The sequence below is a fragment of the Cuculus canorus genome, chromosome 1 (genome assembly GCF_017976375.1).
Source record: "Cuculus canorus isolate bCucCan1 chromosome 1, bCucCan1.pri, whole genome shotgun sequence".
Taxonomy (NCBI): Eukaryota; Metazoa; Chordata; class Aves; order Cuculiformes; family Cuculidae; genus Cuculus; species Cuculus canorus.
Window position 1 is genome coordinate 6,551,345 of NC_071401.1, and position 24,041 is coordinate 6,575,385.

The following is a 24,041-nucleotide window of genomic DNA, read 5'->3' on the forward strand; positions in this document are numbered from 1 at the left end:
TGATGAGTTGTTTATCCATTTAGCTATGGATGTTCCTCAAGAAAAGCTTTTTCCCAGAAGTTTTCCATGTTTTTTTTTTGTAAAAAAAACCATCTATTGCAATATATATATACAAATGTCTTTGTATTTCTCTGCTGTGAGAGAATAAATGCAGTTCTGAGAAAACAGCAAGAAAATACAAAAAAAGTAAGATATGTAACCAGCTGCAATGTTTTTGTTCTCTTTTTAGGAATACGTAACACTTTATATCCAGGAATACAAGAAAGACAGCAAAGTGGAGTCAAGTACATGCAGCAGCTTCATGGGCTTGAAGGATCATCTAGGGCATGACTTAGGCCACCTTTATGTGGCGAGCACTGGCACTCAAATAAATGCAATTGTACCTTGGTCAATGGCGGAGAAGCCAGCGATGGATAAGGTTAATTCTAGGAAAGATGATGTAGATAAGGAGGCATCTGAAGAGACTTCTGGAAGCTCCAGCTGTGACTCTGAAGAAAGCACAAATTCTGATAATGATTCAGAGAGACTGAATAATTCTGCATCAGAATCACATTTATTGCCTAAGACTCACCGTCAGCTGTGCCGATCTCCTTGCTTAGAGCCTCATATACTAAAAAGAAATGAAATCTTGCAAGACTTTAGCATAGAAGAGCCTCAGATAATACCTAAGGAAGTCAAAAAGCCTCCTGATGTGGTGAAAGAATATCAAACCAAGCTGGAGTTTGCACTTAAGTTGGGTTACTCTGAAGAGCAGGTTCAACTTGTACTAAATAAACTTGGTACTGATGCTTTAATAAATGATATTTTGGGAGAACTTGTCAAACTTGGAAATAAAACTGAGACTGATCAGACTGTAACTAATGCTAACACTAGTGTAATGCGTGAAGCGTCTTCCATAGAGTCTCAGAGGTCAGAGTCTCCCCTGCAGGAGGATGTGACAGAGGATGGTGACAGCCTGAGGCCAATAGTTATCGATGGCAGCAATGTTGCAATGAGGTATGTGGCTATGAAGATTTTGCTTTTATATTCAAATGGAAACAGAATGACCTTATCCTGTTTAAGCAATGATGTTTGATATAATTGCCTAAAACCATATGCAGGTTCTCTCACAAGCATCTTCGTTGACCATACGGTATGCCAGTCTCTTATTCAGGCTAGATGTCTGTAAGAGTTCAGTGGCAGCTATCAAATCTCTCATTCCTACTGCTAATCTAGCACTTAGTTAATTTTTGGTATAATAAGCCTTTAGTAGGCACCATTGCAATAAGCAGTCACTGTATCTAGTTAAATACAGAGCTTAAAGCAAATGTAAGATTCCTTGAGATTATAAAGATAATGGTTTACAAGTAAGTGGCTTGAGAGATACTCCTCCTTGTAGGCCAATCTATCATAACCGGTCTCTCTGAAAAATTTCAGTCTCAGTTATCAAATTTGGAATTAGGTTTTATTGTCGTTAATTCCTGAGATTACTATGCTTTAGGCTTTCACTTACATGCCCACAGGCAATGCATTTCCCTACAGTAGTCATGCATCCTTACCTCAATAACCTTTGTGCGTAGCAAGAAACTTGTCTGTGGGGAGGCTGGAGGTTCGTGCTTCCTCAGTGATTAGAGAGAGAGAAGGAAATAGCAGAGTAAAATGTTGAGAAATGGGGGGGTTTTAATGATTATATAAATGCTTAAATGACAAATCATTAGTAACTAATTGTGTAATTCATAAGAATTATCTGATTACTTGCATTGTGGTTTGGAAGGTCAATCTTCTGATGTTTTCTGGTTTTCATTAGCTTAGTAATAAAAGTTTGTGCAAGACATTTCTTGGCTAAAGGCACAGTTTTTTAGCTCCTAATCAAGTCAATTATCTTTAAATGAGGCTTTTTAAATGAAATTTCCATACAGGTCTTATTTATGCCACTATGATAGTTTTTGTTTGTTTAAGTAGATGTGTTGGCCCACAAAGCAAGAATCCTACAGTGGGTTGGGCTGGAAGGGACCTTAGAGATCATCTAGTTCCAACCCCCCTGCACTTGTCTCTGTTTCCTTCTCCTGTATGCTTCCATTCTGTATTTGAGTTTTGTCAGGACCATGGTCATCCATGCAAGCTTCCTGTCAGCTTTGCCCAACTTCCTGCACATCGGTGTGGGCCAGTCTTGAGCTTGGTGGAGGAGGTCCTTGAAAATATCCAACTCTCGTGGACCCCTCTGCTCTCCAGGGCTGTATCATATGGGTTCCTCCTGAACAGGCCAAAGTCTGCTCTCATGAAGTCTGGACTTGTGATCCTGCTTTTTGCCTTGCTCACTCTTCACAGGATCCTTAATTCCACTGCTCATGGGCGCTGCAGTGACCCCAGTTTTCACATCTCTGACCAGTTCTTCCTTGTTTATAAGGTCCAGTAGGTTCCCTTGTTGGACCCACAGTCAGCCATGTAAAGAAGTTATCATCAATTCACTCCAGAAACTTCCTGGATTGCTTGTGCCTCACGGTATTGGCCAGCCTGTTGGCAAAGACTCTCTTACTATGCTCTCGGTCAGCTAGTTGGCAAAAATGGGTTTGTTCTGCTTGGTCAAGTGGATCCCACCTTGTCTTAGACATCAGGCCTTGATTATGAAACACAGTCCTGTGCTTGTAAAGGATGAGTCCCTGTGGCTGATACCAGCTGTGCAACCAGCAGAATCCATCCTTTCCACTTCAAGGAAATAGGAAATAGTAAATAAGCACTTTAAATACTTAAAAGGAAATACATCATCTTTTACAGGTAAAGGAACAGTGTTCAAAGCAGGAGAAGAGTTCAAACAGTTTTGTTCACATGTTTATATCTAAATATCCAGGATCCTGTTACAAGTGATTAAGCTATAAATTGGTATATTCTGTTCTCTTTCCTCTCTGCTTTTCCAAGCTGTGGCCAAAAAGCTCACTTCAGAGTTACTAATGGGAAATGGGCCCATGCCCTAAGTAAGACCGTACGTAAATTGTCTTTCAAGAGGCATTCTTGGGTGCTCTTTCACAGAAATGCGTAGACTGTGATCTATGTTCTTACTCCCATGTTATGGTAATACACGTACTTGATTATATCATTTACTATTAGGATTATTCTAGATAAGAACGGCTAATTTTCCTTTATGGGATGTATTTGATTGGGGGTCAGGGGAGGAAGTTTTGTGGAGAAGACTGGAGTGAGTAATATCCAATAATACAAGTAAGATGAGACAGTTGTCCACTTCTAGAAGGATTAGACACTATGCTGCCCTGTCTCCATTGTGTGACTAATTAATGATGCGGTTTCACAAAGCATCTAATAAAGGACACAGAGTGACTTGCCTTCAGCCTCACCTCTGTCTCACTGTCAGGGATGCTTTCCTACCTGAATCTCATCTAGTGACTTCACAGCCGCAAAATGAGTTGATTCAACTTCCTAATCTGGGGGGGATGGGGGGGAACAAACAGAAAGGAGTATTTTTCCATTACACCTGTACATTAAATCCAATGGAGCTTTTTTGTTTGGGAGAACAGCTAGGTTCTGACACAATGGAGGAAGCATGTGTCTGATTATGTGAGTGGATTTTCATGTTTTGTAACTGGTTGCATCTAGTCAACTGATGATGGGTGGATTTGTGAGTTCCTTGAGGGCAGTGCAGAACAACGCTTGGGCCAGACTCTGCCCAGCCAGAACTAGCATGTCTGCTGGTCTAGTTGGGTGACTACTCCTGTTCCAGACAAGCTGCTTTAGCAAGCTGTTGCTTAAAAAAAAATAACAACTCAATTTTTCAGCCTTCAGTAGTGCTTGGAAAGCCTTTCTTACACTTTGAGATGGCATTGCTTGTCATCTGTTCCTTGCATCTAATGGGTTGCTTTCAGTTTATCTTGTGTGTTTCAAGTTTAAAGCTCCAGTATTGGCTAAAGAATGCGAATTGGTTAAAGTTTTAAAACCAAAGTAAACCCTCTCTTTCAACCAAATAGCAAAAAGTTGGCTACTGCAGGCTTGAAGACTTGCCATTTAGTTTCTATGGGATGTTTCAAATTAGTCTTGTTCTTTCGTTACTCTAGCTTTCATGGTGTTGACTTAATCCTTTTCTAGAAGATGAGGAATGACTTCACGTTTAAGCCTAACACACACATACACAGAAAATCTTTTGTTAGAATGCCTTTACAGATGAGACTGTTTTTCCTCTGTGTAAACTTAAAATCAGAACAGAACAGCAAATTAAATAATCCCCTAGAGCAGGTGTGGAGCTCTTGATAGACACTTCTCACAGCTGAGAGTGGGGCTGGTTAAGAGCCAGGACCCAGGATTCAGTTGTGCCATACTTGAGCAGTGACCTGTTGGCCATCTAGAGAACTGTGTAGCTCTAACCCTGCTTCATAAGGTGGGAGTGTTTGCGTATGGACGACAACATTATAATGCAAAATTTTCATTTAGAAACTTAGTTCACATGTGTAAGAAAGGCCATTTATGTCCATTGGCATAAAAATACACTCAGGACCTCAATTAATATGAACTGTGTAACGTAGATACTAGACAGGTAGACTTCAGTCAATAGTAGTTCTGCATCCGTGTTCTGATCCCTGATGAGATTTAAGCTACCCTAAATTTTCCCCTGACATAAATGAAGTAGGCAAAACAAGATGATCTGTGCCCATGAAGCAACAGCAGATCATCAATTCTTTACCCCTACATCTCTGTGTTCTCTAGTGTATTCTTGGACCCTCATGGATCCCTGCCTTCCGCAGCTGAACCTCCACAGTTTGGAACGGAGGGCAAGAGGTCCAATTTCTCCATGAGGCAGCAGAGGCACGGTTTTGATGTTCCTTTTTGCCCTTACATTTTAAGACTCGCCTTTATTGCTGAGGTTGAGGGTGAGGGAGTTTCTTCTGAAGAAAGAAATACACTGCAGCGTATTTGCACAGTCCTTTTCCTTTGCTTGTCCTTTTCAAGGATAAGGTCAGGATACTGAAAATAAGCTAAAATTGCTCGTTGCTGTGATACTTTTCTTTAGTAGAATCAAAGTCGGGCTTTTGCCTCCAAGATTTAAGGAATAAGGAACAGAGTCATTCATTACAAAGATAGTGGGAAAATATTAACTACTTTATTCATTTGCTTCTGTTCCATATTTCTAATTTTTACCTGACTACCCTAGGTGCTTTCAGATTTTCTTTGCTAGCAGTGAAAAGAATGAGTTTCAAATTTTACATAAATATATGTAAAAGTTAATGTTGAAAAGATATAGGCAAAAAATAATTCCTCTGTGCCTACGGAGTGCAACATGAAGATAATACTGATACGTAAATAACTGGATATTTTACTTGCTGTGCTATAATATTTAATTTCAGAATAATATAGGCAAAAGAACTGAAGTGTTTTGATCAGATGCTATCTGCATTTGCAGGTTGAAATCACTCAATCTTCTTTTGAGCAATTAGGTTCTTCTGCAAGCTTCGTTCTTAGGATTCCTAGGCCATGGAGGTGATGCATTTCAGTTTCCCCTTTTGGAAAACCTTCCCCAGTGTATTTAAGCGGTTCTTGATGATACTTCATTGTACAAGGGAAGATACAATGTGAGATAAACATTGTATAGTTAATTTTAACTTGTGAGAGGAAGATGCTGATTTGAGGGGGGTTGTTTTTCAATTAAATGCACTCCCACTTAAGACAGGTTTCATTGACAGTTTTCTTACAGAGTTCTCTTACAGTTTTCATGCCCAGCCATCCCTTCACCTGTGGATGTTTGAAGTGCTTGGTGGCATCAGAACCATACACCCAGGCCTGACAGATGTGACAGACACCCCAGTGCCATTCAGCTGGAGGAAGTATGAGATACCGAGAGGTTTCTCAGACACCATTAAACATCTCTGTTGAGGCAACTGAGTCTTGTCCTCGTGGGTTAACCATGAGGCAGGTAATTTGACCACAGTAAAAGGATCGCTGATACTCTGTCTACATAGAATTTTTTCCACAACTGCAAATTGTGTCAACCAATGGGTGGTTTGATCGGCTCCTCTATGCCAGGTCTAGTTTTCTTCTGGCAATATAGTTGCATAAGTATTTTATGAAACTAACAATTTGGCTGCTTTTGCCTCTTCTCAGATTGTGTGTTTCCTTATAGCCTGATTTGTTTCTTAGATTATTTTGAGAAGTCACTTTAAGGAAAAGATAAAAATATTTTTCCAACAAGTGCCGATCATGTGGATAGGAGCTTGTCACTGGCAGCTTTGAGTATAACTTCTCTTTGCCTGTTTTGACCTCTGACTGTTGAATGCATGACTCTTATTCGCTCAGACACCCACACGCGTGTCTGGCTGCTGACCACACTTGCCATACTCCATAGAGTGCCCTGATGTTGGAAGTCCTAGCGATGAAAGATGTTTTGAAAGATGTTACCACTTCCAAGGCTTTTTTTCCCTTCAAAGACCTCAAAGCGTTGGAGTAATTCGTCACGGGCTGATGGAAAGAAAACATTTGGGAACTGTTTCATCCAGTTTGTGTCAGCAGCAAAATATACATATAAGGAATAAATGCAGGACTGTTAGAAGGCCCGGATAACTGAGAAATGTCTTAAGACAAATAATTTCTGTGATTAGGAAATTAGTAGAGTTTTAAAAACAAGAAAGGTGGGGGGGAGGCAAAAGGCTGGTGACAAAACCAAGCTGCCAGGCTAATGAGTCATTAATATTGTACAGGATGGAAATTCTTATCTCTCTATGCCATGGACTGGCCACTGTTTTCCTCCTATGACATGATAGAAGAAAATAGTTTGATAATTCTCTAAATTTACCAGGCAGATCTGTGTTTTAGTTTTGTTCTTGCTTTTAATCAATATGTTTTACATGGGAAGTACCTTGATGTGTCCAGATTTCAGTTGTATGAAGACCTGCCTATGTATTGCAATAGATGTTACTGTAGACTTCAGCTCTAATGCCCCTCGTCATCAGAGTGTATGTTTTCTGTAGCTTTAAAAATCTGAGGGCTCCATATTGGTTTGAATATCACTTTAGAGCATGCCAAAAGTCTTGCAAATATTTTAAGTAGTCAATGTTTTAGGAGTGTATACCACAACTCTTTTCAGTATGGTCACTTGGGGGCTAGAAAGAATCATAGAATCACCAGATTGGAAAGGACCCACTGGATCATTGAGTCCAACCATTCCTAACACTCCCTTAAAGGTAACAGAGAAAGTGAAGAAGTTCTCATCAGTTTTACCACTTTGTACTAACTCTCCTAGCCTAGAAAATGCTTGATTGATTTTTGTTCAGGAAGTGTTATACTACTTCTTTTTCATTTAAAAATAAAACCACAGCTCTGGACAGGCCAGATATAAAAGTGGAGATAAAAAGAATCATTTGTGCATGGTATGAAAGAGAAATAGATACTACTTAAGGAAAATAAATTCTCTTCCTTCATCTGAGAGGGTAGATTAAATGTAGTCAGCAAGCAGAACCAGAGCAGTACACACCCTTGTCTCACCCAGGGCTACAGCTCTTGTTCTGACTGCTCTAAGCTTTCACGTGCTTACAGTAATTGGGTAGAAGTTTCTGAAAGAAAGTTTCTTGGCAAAGATATACAAATATTTTTCCTCTTTTTTTACAACCAATCAGAAGGAAAAAGGTCAGAAGATGAAGCATAAGTTCAGTCTTTTCACCATATGATATATCATAAGATTGATGAAGCACAAAGATCACAAAAAGGAGAGCATCAAATCTGGATGACAACAAAACAGAAGAAAAGAATAATTTTTAATTGCACATTTTTTTCACACAATTTCTCACTGATCATTTAAGTTTCTTGGAATTTGTATCCACTCAGATACCAGCTTAGGCACATGTCTGAAAAAGAGTGCTCAGCACTGCAGAAAAGCTAGTATGCATTGTAATGCTTTTGCCATTTCTGTTTCATAGAGTTTAAGTGTATTTAAAATTTATGTTCTGGATGAATGTATTTTAATAGTCTAAATTAGACAAGAGAAAACAAAGGAGCCTGTCCTATCTGGTCCTCCCTTTGCCTTTAGAATCGTGGCTTGAATTCCAGCCTGATGGAAAGCAATAGGCAAGAACGTCCATTTCTTTTAGAGAGGGCAGGATTTCATTCCAGAAATGGTTTGTCAGAGTTATGGGAAGAAACATGCTGTTACTAAAATGTAGTCTAACACAACACTTGTTCACTGTTAGGAGTGAAAAGTGGTTTTATCCATTTGAAACCATGGAGATTGTTTAGAGTAATAACAGTACAGTGATTTCACTGGAATTTAGCAGCTGGAACAAACCCTTCCCAACTGTTTTAAAATGGTTTGCAATTATATTTATGGTTTTACATGACCTGCTGATAGCATGAACCGTAACTTCTTGTATCAGGCTTTGCAAGGAGGCCTCATGGCTGCCCACTGGGTACTGAATTCTCCTGAGTGTCCTGATTTTGTGTCATCACAGGGGGATGTAATTAGGCTTGCCATAGCTGAAAATACTGTTGGACAATTTTCCTATGCATATGTGTTTCAAATGTGACGTATCTGTGTGTGGTTTGGTTTTCCCTCTCCATGAGTAATGAAATACACAAAAATAATATCTTTTAGCCAAAAAAGCACAAAAATAATTGTATAGTATAAAACTGCCTAGAAATATGTTGCCATGTGTTTAATTATGGTGTTATTACCATGTAATAACATGTTACATGATATTACTGTACAAAACAGGGGATGTGTTATTGCAGAGGGCTTCAACCATAGCTAAGCAGGATACTGAGATACATAGATGACTTGCTCGTGCCAGTGTTCCTAGTATAGCCTTACAGGGACAGAAGATAGACTTAAAATATCCTTGGAGTACCCTGTGCCAGCTAAAAATCTATGAACTTTGATTATTATAGCCAGCAACAATTGCAATATCATAGAATCATAGAATAGTTTGAGTTGGAAGGGATCTTAATGATCACCTAGTTCAACCCCCCTGCCATGGGCAGGGACATGTCCCACCAGACCAGGCTTCCCAAGGCCCCATCCAACCTGGCCTTGAACACCTCCAGGGATGGAGCAGCCACAACTTCCCTGGGCAACCTGTGCCGGTGCCTCACCACTTCTTTACCGCTGCCGGTGAAGAAGTTCTTCCTTATGTCTGGTCTAAATCTACCCCTCTCCAGTTTATACCCATTGCCCCTCGTCTACCACTACAAGCCTTTGTAAACAGTCCCACCCCAACTTTCTTGTAGCCCCTTTCAGGTACTGGAAGGTTGCTCTAAGGTCTCCTTGGAGCCTTCTCTTCTCCAGGCTGAACAACCCAACTCTCTCAGCCTGTCCTCGTAGGGAAGGTGCTCCACCCCTCTGATTATCTTTGTAGCCCTCCTCTGGACCCATTCCAACAGCTCCATATACTTCTTATGTTGAAGATTCCAGAACTGGACACAATACTCCAGATGAGTGTCTTAGTATATGATTATGTTTCCGGGTCTTGTCTCCAGCATCATCAGAAGAGGAAATAGTACAGTTCCTCCCTTAAATCTAGATAATGGTTATGGGCTTTTTAGTAATCTTAACAGTGCTATGTTTTAGAAAGCTGGGAACAGTGGATATTTTAAAATGGTCCCACTGGGAAAAAAAAAAAAAGGTTTTAAAAACCTTTGTGGTGTTTTTATTTACCTCAAAAAAAACCCAAACAGGTAAGTAAGGAACTTTTAGGATCCCTATGTGTGTACATCATTACATTGTGCCCTTCGCAAATCACTCCATGATAGAGGAATTGTCTTTTACCTTTCTGAAAAGCAGATTTTGGCACACCTGCTGTACATCACAAGCTGCCTAAAGGAAAGGAAGCAGCTTGCTGACATGTCCCTGTGTTTCTTTGGTTCCATGGAGTTCTGGGGTTAGGAGAGACCTCAGAAAAGTTGCTTGTCTCCTCAGAGAAGCCATCTGACTTGTTCTGCAAAATGTCTGATGAGGAGATCCTAGAAATCTATGGGCAGACTGTCCCACTTCTGACTGCTTAACTGTTTCTTACACCACTTAAGGATTTTTCCATCCTTACCCAGTGGGATTATGGTGGTTTGGCCCGTGTCTGGCACACAGACACGCACCCAGGTGGGTGCTCATTCCCACGCCCAGCAGAATGGGGGAGAAAACATGAGGAACAGGAGCAAGAAATCTCCCGGGTCAAAATAATGACAGGGAAATCCTTCACCAAATAACATTGCATGCCAGGCTCAACTTGGGGAATTTAATGTAATTTATAGGCAATCGACATAAATATTTAATTACTGACTCAGATAATAGGAAACAAAAAAAGATAACCATTGCAATACTTGAAAAAAATCTGTCCTTTCCTTTTGCCAGGCTCACTTCACCCCAGACACTTGTCTGCACACAGCGACATTTGAGTCCCTTCTGTACGTGGTGCTGGGGTTGGGGTCAGGACATGGCAGTTTCTCTCTGCTGCTCCTTCCTCCTCCTGTGCTTTTTCTCCTGTGCTCCGCAGGCTGAAGTCCTACTGGGGGTGTACCTGCTCCTCCTTTGGCCTTGGTGTTCCCTCATTCCCTTCTTCTCCCTGGCATGGGGCAGTCCCTGACCTCTTCTCACAGAGGCCACCCTGCAGCCCCCTGCTACCAAAACTTTTTCATGGGCACCCAATGGTTGATTGCTGTCCTCTATTTTGATTACATGCTGTATGTTGAAGATTGTTTTGTTCCTCCACAGGAAAGTTTCTGGGTTTTTTTCTCTGAATTAACTAAATGCGCTTCCTTCAGCCTTTCCTCATAGGTCTTATTTCACTTTCTTTTGAATTCTCTCCAGTTCCTTTGTGTCTTTTGTAATATGTCGTGGCTGAAACTGGTAGTAGAAGTTGGCTGAGGACTCATCTGTCTTTAGAAGATGACATAATTGTGTCTCTTTCTACCTCAGACAGTTATTGCACAACAGACGCACCTCTTTTGTTTCGCTTGTGTCTGGTCTGTTTCTGCTGAACTGTCCCCATAACTTTTTTAAAACACAATTAATTTTTCCTTCTGAAGTGCAGTGCTAAGCAAATTCTTAATTATGTCGTGTTGATTTTGGGCAGTCTTTCCAATTTGCCTGCTCTGTCCTGCAGAATGCCTGCCGCCCCCTTAGGCTTGTAGTCCTTCTCTCCCTGTTCAGATGGAATCTCCCAGAGCTCCTGCAGTGGGGCTCTGCTGTCTCTTCCTCTGCCACCGTGCACACCGGGGCTCAATACTCATCTGCTGGTGTTCCTTTTACGTGTTGTGCTCTTTCATGTTGGTATTTTAGGTCTCCTGCTTTCCTTCGTCAAGTCTCCGTGGTGCCTGTTATACCCCATACTTTTGTTTGGTCTATGAGGACTTTTAACACTCCCTACATATATTTTTCCTTACTTGTCAAATCTGTGTACAGATGCTAAAAAGTTGGCAGATTTAATATCCCTCTCCCTCACCATTTGGCAGGTGATGGCAGTGTTTGGGCAAGGTTCAGACTGACTCCCGGCTGCCTTTATCTAGTGATTCTATGACCTAGAAACCATGGCACAAGTGAAGAGCTTACCTTCGAGATGCACGTTTCACTATGCTCCGTTTTCACTCATAGAAAAACAGAGTGATATAATAAGGAATTTTAATGTGTGTTTCAGCCACGGGAACAAAGAAGTATTTTCTTGTCGAGGAATCAAACTGGCAGTAGACTGGTTTTTGGAAAAAGGCCACAAGGATGTTACTGTCTTTGTGCCAGCATGGAGGAAAGAACAGTCGAGACCTGATGCTCTTATCACAGGTAAGCTCTGTTCCCTCTTCGTTACTTTGATGTTTTGCACAGCGTAAGTGCTACTGCTCAGATGAACAGATCTTTAGAAATTAAAGTCTGTAGTAATATAATCTTTGATGTACTGACTTCCTTGTACTCTTCAGAAAGGAAAAAAGACAAAGCAATGCCCTCACCAAGTCCTCCTTTTCTGCTCACTCGGTAAACTTTCCTAATTATTTCTTGAGGAATGTAGTTGCCAGTTTTTAAATCTGTTATGCCCTTCTTGCACTGGCAGAGAAAAGGTCTGAAGTTAGTGATTCATTGGGTGATCTTTCCTGCGGTGAGCAGATTCTGCCAGGCTGGCCTGTCTGCTGGCCACCTGCAGTGAGTCACTGCTCAAGCCTGAGGTTACAGGCGTTATCCTAACAGAAAGGGAATGGTTCCTCTTTTCATCATTGCTATTCAGAAGTGAGACAGCTTTTGAAAATCTTAATTTTGAATGTGTTTATCTAGAAAAAAAAATTGCAGAGCCATTTATTTCTTGATCAAACTGATTGATTCTGTGTGAAGGCCGGAGAGTTGTTTTTCCTCTGCCCTGAAGTCAAAGTAGAGGAGAATTTGGGGCTTAAAAAAAACAAACCTAGAATTCAGAGCGGAGAGGGGATTGGGCTGTTGGGTGGGTTTTGGGGTTTTTTTTGTGGTGTTAAACATGGCTACTTTTAAAGGAAGGCAGTTTTTGAGAGTAGTGTCTGTGCTTCTAAAAGAACATGGAAGCAAGTTGTGATTACGACAAGCGTTTTCAAATATTTAGAAAGATCCTCACAACATTTCATTTCCTTTGCTTGATTGCTACTAGAGTATGTCAAGTTGATTTAAGGATAAGTTTGGAAAGCTGCTGTTCTCCCCTCATCACAGACGATGTTAAGCCTTTCTCTTGAAGCCTTTCTCTTTCACTGTACTAGTGTTCAAGGTATGAGAAGAGCATTGACGAAATGATAAAGATTTGGCTATTTAGAAATAAATTGTGACATCTGCTAGAGCTGTGGGTAGGACTAGAAGTCCCTAAAGACATTTCAAGGTGTAGCAAGACTTAGAATTGACCAATTGTCTAGCAATGAAAGATCAGTTTACTGCGTGTCATCATGGACCCTGAAAATAGGAGGAAGACCAACACAGCTTGTTGTATCTTCTGTAAAACAGAGGTTCTTCAGTTTTTTTGTGAGGGAGCAGGGAGCCTGTTTGCTACCAGTCCTGTGAAATGCATTGTGCTGTTACTCCATTTCCAGAGAAATGCACCTGAAATATGCAGCCACCTGGAATTTTCAAAAAGTGTTTGATGACTAATATGAGTATGATTCTAGTCTGTCAATATTCATGAGAAGCTTCTTGGACTAAAAGACTGCTGCATGTTTCTTATTATTACCAGCCAGTCATCACATGGCACATTTTTTTTGTTCTTCCTTAGTAGGGGGGGAAAAAAAATCACCTTCTGTCCCACTCCTGTTCATGGCGGGGTGGGGGATGGTGAGTAAAAAAAGGTTGGATTTCATTTAAAGTCTAGTGCTTATTCTGCTAAGCAGGTAAATGCTTAAATCAAACGTATTGCTTATATATAATATTAATGCTGGTTTTCTTCCTGTTGGAGTCTTTTCTATTTCTAGATGGAACATATTCCCTGTCAAGTTTCTTGTGCGACAAAACAGTTGAGTTATTTGAGATCTAAACCATTATTAAGAGCCCTGATTCATATTCCCTATGCAAGCGTCTTCTGCTGTTTTTTTGTTTATTTTTCTTTCATATCTTGTCTGCTCCGAGGAGAGCGATAGCTAGGAGAATCCACACAAGGAGTATGCACTCCAGAGTGAGATGCACTGGTGCTACATCAAGGATCTTAGTTCAGACCATGCTCTTTAGGCCGACTTTCAAAGCGCCTAAGGATCTTCAGTTCTGACACAAAGAAAGAGAAAATGCTTTTGTGTAGGACAAGTAGGAATTAGATAAAGTGCTAAGCACTCTTATCTAGCAGGATTAAAGAGAAATCTGTTTGAATTTGATATCACTTTATATATAAAGCTGTAAACCCTTCAAGGAAAGATATGTTCTGAACTACTACTGGGTATAAAATGAAACGAATTAAAAAATCCCCCAAAAACTCTTGGTTGCAAGATGGCATTCAGTGTCTTTTAAGAGAATGCTGTTAACATTTGTGAAGAGCCCGAGTGTTGGTACAGAACATGAGTTTTATGGTCCTTGTGAATACTAGTAGTAACCCTTTCTCTTGAGGGGCAGAAACGTTTATGAGGAAGTCCTATTAGTCTGAGCTACTAAAATGATCGTCAAATCATGGAATCATAGAATAGTTTGGGTTGGAAGGGACCTTAAAGATTATCCAGTTCCAACCCCCCTGCCATGGGCAAGGACACCTCCCGCTAGACCAGGCTGCCCAAGGCACCATCCAACCTGGCCTTGGACACCTCCAGGGATGGGGCAGCCACAGCTTCCCTGGGCAAATTATTTCAAAATCTGTTTCTTGCTGAGTGCCACAAAGGGATGAAAGAGGTCTGTCTTTACCAAGGAGGTCATTTAGGGGAATCCCTTGGTTGTACCTTGATGTAGACCTCCTATTCAGTGAAACATTCAGTAAGATCCAAGATTTTTCTTTTTCCCTTTCTTCAACCAGAGGACTTTTTCACAGGCATTTTCATAAGTAGTGTTTCCTTTAACCACAGCAAAGTAACAAGGTCCTCTGTGTTGGTATTAGAAATAGTGTGGAACAGGAGATTTTTATTTGGTTTGGGTTTTTTTTTGTTTAAAGTATTGCCAGTTGACTGCTTACTGTAACTTTAAATATTATGTATTGGATACATTCTGGTGGACTATAACCGTTTAAGACATGTTTAGTCCTAAATGCTTGGGTCTTCTTTCTCAAAACTAATGTCTTTGGAGTTGAAACAAACATCTTTTCTTTCTTTACTTTTGATTCTTATTCCTTGTAGATCAAGAAATCCTGCGTAAATTAGAAAAAGAGAAGATTCTTGTGTTCACACCATCCCGCCGAGTGCAAGGGAGGAGGGTGGTATGCTACGATGACCGATTTATAGTGAAGTTGGCCTTTGAGTCAGATGGCATTATTGTTTCTAATGATAACTACAGGGATCTGGCTAATGAAAAGCCTGAATGGAAGAAGTTCATAGATGAACGCTTACTGATGTATTCATTTGTTAATGACAAGTAAGTCATTCTGTCTTTATCTGTGCCACTAAAATAGTTGAGGAAAGGACAGTTTGAAGACTTGCATGGATTTCTTATCTTGAACCTAGGTTATTAAGTAATTGCAGGAAAACAGGAGGAGTATTCAATCATAGATTTGATCTTCTGATTAAAAGTAATCAAACTCTGTTTTTTTGCTACTTTTTTCTATACCAATATCTTTATATGTTTTCATGCGGGGTTTTTCCCTCTTTTGGTGTATGCCAATGTATATGGCATACACTTCCCTTTGACCAGGGAAGTGATTCTCCACTTGTACTTAGCACTGGTGAAGCCACACCTTGAATCCTCTGTTCAGTTTTGGTCCCTCACTACAAGAAAAACATTTAGATCCTGGAGTGCGTCCAGAGAAGAGCAACAAAGCTGGTGAAAGGTCTGGAGAATAAGCCTTATGAGGAGTGGCTGAGGGAACTGGGATTGTTTAGCCTGGAGAAGAGGAGGCTGAGGGAAGACCTCATTTCTCTCTACAACTGCCTAAAAAGAGGTTGTAGAGAGGTGGGTGTTGTTCTCTTCTCCCAAGTGGTAGGTCATAGGACAAGAGGGAATGGCCTTAAGCTGCGTCAGGGGAAGATTGGACATTAGAAAAAAATTCTTCTCAGAAAGGGTTCTCAGGCACTGGCAGAGGCTGCCCAGGGAGGTGGTTGAGTCATCATCCCCGGAGGTGTTTAAAAGGCAGGTAGATGAGGTACTTGGGGATATGATTTAGTAGTGAACAGGTATGGTTGGAGTCAATGATCTCAAAGGTCTTTTCCAGCCTAATGATTCTGTGATTCTATGATTCGATATGCTACATTTGGTGTGTGCTATGGTATAATATTACAGTCTGTTGACATACTGAGGCAGAATTTTTGAGTGCCTGCAGTTAAACTCCTAAAATTGTGGAGTCATAGAAAAAAACATGTTGGAATGAATCTCAGGTGGTTTCTAGTTGAACTCTCTGCTTAGATCCATCTGTGGTATCTTCATAGCCCAGCATACAGATCTACTACTGGTGGCTTCTTGTTGTGGGAGGGACTCAGTACTCTGCCAAGCGGACACTTGTATTTGAATGTCTAAATACTGATGCAGGAGACAATCAGCATAGTTTTGCAAAGCTATTTGTGTTGTTTTAAGACATCTTTACCCGTATTGCTGCCCCTGTTTTGATTTAGGAATGGATTGTGTGCAGCCCTGCTTTGCCACAGTCAGCTGAGCAGGACTGAAGACACTAGGGTCGTATGCACCATCTGTTTCTAGGACTTATCTCTTGGGTAGTACCTGCAGCAGAAGGGAGACCTTTCAAAACAGCTCTAAAACTGCCCAGGCTTAAAAATGTCCTCATGGCAGGTTATGGTGTAGGACACAGTCATGATATTCTATATCAGTCATGATATATTAGTCATTGCGTGAGGAATATGAAAAGGCTTATCTGCTTCTATAATACTTTTTGTTGTTTTATAGATTTATGCCTCCTGATGATCCTCTTGGCCGCCATGGTCCCAGTCTGGATAATTTTCTTCGGAAGAAGCCTATTGTGCCAGAACATAAGAAGCAACCATGTCCATATGGTAATTTGATTTAAGTCTGTTTTCGGTACTGGTGGGACTGGGCTCCCAAAGCCTCTGTTTTACTTTAACACTGCCAAAAATAAACGCTTTTAAACAGAAGGTTTTACATTGTTATGTTAGCCTGAGGCTGCTTGAAATGCTGAGCTGATGGTGGAAACTGCAATTATTTTTATCATGTGCTATTCAGAGAACATTTCTATCTACTAATTGAACTAAGGAGCACCTGTATTAATCATTCATAGAATCATGGAATCATTAGGCTTGGAAAAGGCCTGTAAGATCATTTAGACCAACTGTCAGCCCAACACAACCATGCCCACTAAACCATGTCCCCAAGTGCCATGTCTACACGTTTTTTGAACCCTTCCAGGGATAGTGACTCCACCACTTCCCTGAGCAGCCCGTTCTAGTACTTCACCACTCTTTCAGTAAAGAATTTTTTTCCAAATATCCGATATAAACCTCACCGGATGCAACTTGATGCCATTTCGTCTCATGCTATTGGTTGTTAATTGGGAGAAGAGACCAACACCTATCTCACTACAACCTCCTTTCAGGTAGTTGTAGAGAGTCATTAGGTCTCCCTTCAGCATCCTCTTCTCCAGACTGAACAGTCGCAGCTCCCTCAGTCGCTCCTGATAAGACTTGTGCTCCAAACCTATCACCAGCTCCAGCACCTCAATGTCCTTCTTGTAGTGAGGGGCCCAAGACTGAACATGATATTCGAGGTATGGCCTCACCAGCACCAAGTACAGGGGCACAATTGCCTCCCTGGTCCTGTATCCTCCTGGGGCTCTTGGCCTTCACGGGCACCTAAGCGCACTGCTGGCTTGTAGTCAGCCAACTGTCAGCCAGCAAGCCCAGGTTCTTTTCTGCTGGGCAGCTTTCCAGCCACTCTTTCCCAAACCTGTAGCATTGCATAGTGGTGAGTGACTGAAGTGCAGGACCCAGCACTTGACCTTGTTGGACTTCATGCAACTGACCTTGGCCCATCAACCCAGCCTGTCCAGATCCTTCTGCGGAGCCTTTCTTCCCTCAAGCAGATCAACACTCCTGCCCAAATTGTTGTTGTCCGCAAACTTACCAAAGGAGCACTCAATCCCCTCATCCAGGTTATTGATAAAGATATTAAGCAGAGCTGGCTGCAACACTGAGCACCGGGGAACGCCACATGTGACTGGCCGCCAACTGGATGTAGCTCTGTTCACCACAACTCTCTGGGCTCAGCCATCCAGCCAGTTTTTTACTCAGTGAAATGTATGCCCATCCAAGCCATAAGCAGTCAACTTCTCTAGGAGAATGCTGTGGGAGACAGTATCAAAAGCTTTATTGAAGTCCAGGTAAATAACATCCACAGCCTTTCCCTCATCTGCTAGGCGGGTCACCTGGTCATAGAAGGACATCAGGTTGGTCAAGCAGAACCTACTTTTCACAAACCCATGCTGGCTGGGCCTGATCCCCTGCTTAATTTGCACTTGCTTGGTGAGAGCACTCAAGATGAAGTGCTTCATAATCTTTCCTGGTGTCAAAGTCAGGCTGACATGCCTGTAGTTTCCTAGATCCTCTTTCCACCCCTTCTTGGGCACCACGTTGGCCCCAGTCATCTGGGACCTCACCTCCTAACCAGGACTGCTGATAAATGATAAAAGCGGCTTGGCAAGCTCCTCAGCCACCTCCCTCAGTACTCTTGGGTGGATCCCATCTGGCTCCATAGGCTTGTGAGGGTCCAGGTGGCATAGCAGGTTGTTAAGTCCTTCCCCCTGGATTATGGGGGGGGTGTTTATTCTGCTTTTCATCCCTGTCTTTCAGCTCAGCAAGCTGAATACCCTGGGGATAACTGGTCTGACTATTAAAAGACTGTTGCAAAGAAGGCGTTAAGTACACTAGCCTTTTCCTTATTCTTGGTGGCAAAGTTCCCTGCCGCATCCAGTAAAGGGTGGAGATTCTCCTTTGCTCTTTTTGTTGCTAATGTATTTGTAAAAACAATTTTTATTATCCATTAGAACAGTGGCCAGATTAAGTTCTAGCTGGGCTTTTGCCTTTCTGATTTCCTCTCTGTGTGACCTAATGAGATCCCTGTACTCTTTTTGAGTTGCCTGCCCTTCTTTTTTTTTCTTGAGTCCCAGCTCCCTGTTCAGCCAGACATTGTTTTCCCCACGAGTTTTGTCTTAGGGCACGTGGGGACAGTCTACTCCTGCACCTTTAAGATTTCCTTCTTGCCAGATGTCCAGCCTTCATGGATCCCTTTGTCCTTCAACACTGTCTCTCAAAGGTCTCTCAACCAGTGTCCTGAACAGGCCAAAGTCTGCCCTCCTCTATTCATAGAAATAGATCCAAAACAGCACCTAAATCCTGCAGGCTCCAGAAAGCCCTTTTCTGGTATGCTTTGGTCATAGCTAAGTTCTCTTCCAGAAAATAGACTGAGCTGCCTTGAAGCTGCTGAGCATCCCTACAGGTGCACCACCACCATCTTGACTGAGCTGAATATCTGCTGTCTTATGATTCTGTGGGGACTTTCACATTAAGTTTCCCACCTGTGTATCAACTTGGCCCAAAGCAGCAAGTGTGTACAGGCACACTGACGGCGTCATGTTCAGCTCAAAATGTGCCTGGTGGTATTGTTCTGTGTTCCTAGAGCACCAAGTGCAGCACATTACTGTTGATTCTTGTTCCCACAATACAAGAGAGGAGATCTTAGATCTTGCCCCATGTCACACAAAACCATTCGCAAGACAGGGACAATCCATGGTTTCGATACAGGCTGGGATGAAAGCAGCCCTGCAGAACAAGACTTGGTGGTACTGATTAATGAGAAGCTCGACATGAGCCAGCAATGCGTGCTCACAGCCCAGAAGACCAACCGTGTCCTGAGCTGCATCAGAAGAAGCGTGGCCAGCAGGTCGAGGGAGGAGATTCTGCCCTTCTACTCCATTCTTGCGAGAGCCCGCCTGGAGTACTGTGTCCAGTTCTGGAATCCCCAACATAAGAGGAGGCCATGAAGATGATCAGAGAGCTGGAGCATCTCTTCTATGAGGACACGCTGAGAGTTGGGGTTGTTCAGCCTGTAGAACAGAAGGCTCCAGGGAGACCTTATAGCAGCCTTCCAGTTCCTGAAGAGAGCTACAGGAAAGCTGGGGAGGGACTTTTTACAGAGGCATGTGGTGATAGGACAAAGGAGAATCGCTTGAAATTGTAAGGGGGAAGATTTAGATTAGACGTTAGGAAGAAATTCTTCATGCTGAGAGTGGTGAGGCACTGGCACAGGTTGCCCTGGGAAGTTGTGGCTGTCCCATCCCTGGAAGTGTTTAAGGCCAGGTTGGATGGGGCCTTGAGCAGTCTGGTCTGATGGGAGGTGTCCCTGCCTACGGCATGGGGGTTGGAACTGGATGATCTTTATGGTCCCTTCAAACCCAAACAATTCTATGATCTTTTAAGCCATCACTAGAACTTTAAATAGGGGAGGGGGTCATTTCCACTGTTTGATGGTTAACAGATTTTGATTCAAGTTTTTTGTCTATGTTTGTATTAATAGGGAAGAAATGTACCTATGGACACAAATGCAAATACTATCATCCAGAACGAGGAAATCAGCCTCAGCGATCTGTAGCTGATGAACTTCGTGCCATGTCTAGAAGCACAGCTGCCAAAACTACAAGTGAAGGAGGACTGGTAAAAAGCAATAGCGTTCCCTGTAGCACGAAAAATGATGGCACTTCTGAGCTGAAGCGTGCTGCTCCAAAGAGGCAGTCAGATCCTAGTATAAGGACTCAAGTCTATCAAGACTTGGAGGAAAAGCTTCCCACCAAAAACAAATTGGAAACCAGGTCTGTACCTTCTTTAGTTAGTATACCAAGTTCCTCTACTGCAAAACCCCAAAGTACTGCACCTTTAACTAACGGCCTTCCATCCGGAGTTCACTTCCCAACTCAGGATCAAAGACCACAGGGACAGTATCCTACGGTGATGATGGGAACCAAAAATCATGGAACACCAATGCCTTATGACCAGTATCCAAAATGTGAGTCTCCTGTAGATGTAGGTTATTACTCTATGCTGAGTGCATATTCAAATCTAAGTATATCTGGTCCACGTAGTCCTGAAAGGCGCTTCTCCTTGGACACAGATTATAGGATTAGCTCTGTAGCTTCTGACTGCAGCAGCGAAGGGAGCGTTAGCTGTGGTAGTAGTGATTCCTACGTGGGTTACAATGACCGCTCTTACATGAGTTCGCCTGACCCACAGCTAGAGGAGAACTTGAAGTGCCAACATATGCACCCCCATGGCCGCCTTAACACTCAGCCCTTTCTGCAGAGTTACCACGAGCCTCTCACACGAGTGCAAAGCTATAGTCATGAAGAACCAAAGCATCACTACAAACCTCCGATTCCATACATGGCTGTGCATCTACAGCATCCAACAGTCAGCGCTCGTTCTAGCTGTCCGAATGACTACTCTACGTCTCAGAGTTCATCACATTCAAAGACCATGCATATGGGGAGAGCCCTTGTGTCCACGAGAATAGACAGCATTTCAGACTCGCGTTTATATGATAATTCTCCGTTAAGACACAGAAAGCCTTATTCTGGCCAAGATGGGCTTGGAAGCTGGGATAGGCAGAGTTACGGGATGGATGCGTACGGCTACCGCCAGACCTACTCCTTGCCAAGTAACCCCACGCAGCCGTGTTACGAGCAGTTTGCCTTCCAAAGCTTACCTGAACAGCAGGACCAGACCTGGCGTGTACCCTACTGTGGAATCCCTCAAGACCCTCCAAGGCACCAAGACACCCGGGAGAAGGTTTACATTAACCTCTGCAACATCTTCCCCCCAGATCTTGTGAGGATCGTGATGAAGAAGAATCCTCACGTGATGGACGCTCAGCAGCTCGCTGCAGCTATCTTAGTGGAAAAATCTCAGCTGGGTTATTGAGAGATGATGCATCTTTGTGGTGTCTAGTAGTTTTCAGCTCAGCTCTAATGCTGAGGGAGGTTTGCTACAATAGCATTTGGGATCTCCTTCTCAGCAAGGAGGTTATATAGTAATCCGTTTATGTGAAATACTGTATCATGGAGTCTGTATGTATAGCCCCATGCATCGGAAGTACCAGATCTGGTTTGTGTTCTAGTTTGAAAATTTTTAAATGGCTATTTTCACAGCTGGAAAAGGTTCCAGTTTAAATTAATATATATATCTATCTATCTATATATATAAAAAAAAAAATCTGTGGTCTCCGGTTATAATCTTTGGTGCATCAGGGGTTTATATGCAGCACTTTCTATCGTTGTTTTACATGTTGTTGGGATTTTTGTTTTCGTTTTTAAACTTGCTGGGTGTTTGTCCTTGGGCTGCCTGGTATCAAAACAACCTGCAGAAGGAGGATTTTGCTACTTCTGGCAGGCAATTTTTCAAGCCAAGTTTTTGAACTTTTTACAACACCACGAGTATGTTTGTTTGTTTGTTTGTTTGTGAGCTTTTTTTTGCTATAATTATCTATTTATAGGAAACAAAGATTTACTACAGCACTGACTTCATTTTTTTAAACAAATAATTAAGTTACCAGTTAACCGCGAAGTGGGTAACAATATATTGGTAATTTATAGTATGGCACTTTTGATTGCTTTCTTTGTTTTGTTTAGTTACCTGTTGCGTCGATGCAGTTGATTAGTAAGATCAGACGCAATCGGAGGGGAAAAAAAAAAATCTTTATTTTCTTTTTTTGCTAATATATGGAGAAAGTCAAAGCCTTATTGCCTGGTTTTCAAAGGTGCTGAGAATTTGCAGCTCGCTTTGATGCTGCAAATGCTGAGAACCTCCCCAAACCAGGCTGCCTTGTTTCGGTTCCTGTGTATTGTTACCCAGCTCGATGTATTTCTGGTCAGTAGAAGGGAGTCTGAAATCATAGGATCCCGTCTAACTGGTTTATGTGTTTTCTTCTTTGTATTGCTGCACAAGTGTACTGGATATAATACGCTTTTCATAAAATATCTACCTGGTTTTAAATGAATTTAATTATCTCAATGCAAGTTTTATATTTAAGATACTGTTTGATTTTTCTTGCTATTTATCAAGGCTGGCCTGGAAAGGTTTGTGTGTTGAGGATATGCAACATTTATTAACTGCACTATGGTAATGATATTGTAGCTCAAAGTAATAACTTAAACTTTTATTTTCTTTCTTTTTCAGGTCGGGGGGGAGGGTTAAAGGGGGAAAAGATACCATATGTGTTCCTGAAGTTAGTTTTTGGCCGTTGCATCCTGTAGGCCTGATTCTTGCCACAAATAGTATAGTTTTAGAAAGAGGCAAACCAAGTCTGGTTTAGTATTAGTAAGGGATATTTCTGGTTTTAAGTCATGGGTTTTACTATCACCTCGTAAACTTTTATATATATATATATATATATAATAGAATAGATTTTTGCAATTGATGTCAGATGTACTTATGTGACATAGTCAGTTGCCGACAGTTTTAGATTTCCATCCATTGTAACAATGTTCAGTGTTAAAAAAAACATGACTAGTTTACACTATTACTGCTGATATTTTTGTTACACTTGCTGGAATTTAAAGTAAGGCCCTGAAGAACCAGAAAGTACCTTTTACTGTTGATACAAATTGTATCTTTTTAACTGAGAACTATTTTGATTTGTAGATTTAGTAGAAACACAAACGTATACCTATAACTAGTCTTTTGGGCAACATTTTATCCCTTATTTAAAAAATTAGAGATTTCAGACGTAGAATAGGCTTAGGCAAGTAAAAGTAGGTATTTATCACAGAATCACAGAATCACACAAGGTTGGAAAGGACCCATTGGATCATCGAGTCCAACCGTTCCTAACACTCCCTAAACCATGTCCCTAAGTACTTCATCCACCCGTTCCTTAAACACCTCCAGGGAAGGCGACTCGACCACCTCCCTGGGCAGCCTGTTCCAGTACCCAATGACTCTTACTGTGAAGAATTTTTTTCTGATATCCAACCTGAACCTCCCCTGACGGAGCTTCAGGCCATTCCCTCTAGTCCTGTCCCCTGTCACTTGGGAGAAGAGGCCAGCTCCCTCCTCTCCACAACCTCCTTTCAGGTAGTTGTAGAGAGTAATAAGGTCTCCCCTCAGCCTCCTCTTCTCCAGGCTAAACAACCCCAGCTCTCTCAGCCGCTCCTCATAAGACTTGTTCTCCAGCCCCCTCACCAGCTTTGTTGCTCTTCTCTGGACACGCTCCAGAGCCTCAACATCCTTCTTGTGGTGAGGGGCCCAGAACTGAACACAGTATTCGAGGTGCGGTCTCACCAGTGCCGAGTACAGAGGGAGAATAACCTCCCTGGACCTGCTGGTGACCCCATTTCTGATACAAGCCAAGATGCCATTGGCCTTCTTGGCCACCTGGGCACACTGCTGGCTCATGTTCAGTCGGCTGTCAACCAGCACCCCCAGGTCCTTCTCTTCTGTGCAGCTCTCCAGCCATTCTTCCCCCAGTCTGTAGCGCTGCATAGGGTTGTTGTGCCCCAAGTGCAGGACCCGGCATT

The 24,041-nt window shown here is 42.1% G+C and overlaps 1 protein-coding gene across 2 annotated transcripts in view; it reads left to right on the top strand.

Moving 5' to 3' along the window:
* The window catches only part of ZC3H12C (zinc finger CCCH-type containing 12C), a 28,548-nt gene extending 5,272 nt beyond the window's left edge, over window positions 1–23,276 (top strand). For both annotated transcript variants that reach the window (XM_054056753.1, XM_009556442.2), the window contains exons 2-6: window positions 230–996; window positions 11,592–11,731; window positions 14,698–14,932; window positions 16,412–16,518; window positions 20,051–23,276. In XM_054056753.1, the coding sequence (XP_053912728.1) occupies window positions 230–996; window positions 11,592–11,731; window positions 14,698–14,932; window positions 16,412–16,518; window positions 20,051–21,447 (2,646 nt within the window). In that variant the 3' untranslated portion in view covers window positions 21,448–23,276. The remainder of the gene's footprint in view (window positions 1–229; window positions 997–11,591; window positions 11,732–14,697; window positions 14,933–16,411; window positions 16,519–20,050) is intronic.
* The last annotated feature ends 765 nt before the right edge of the window (window positions 23,277–24,041 follow it).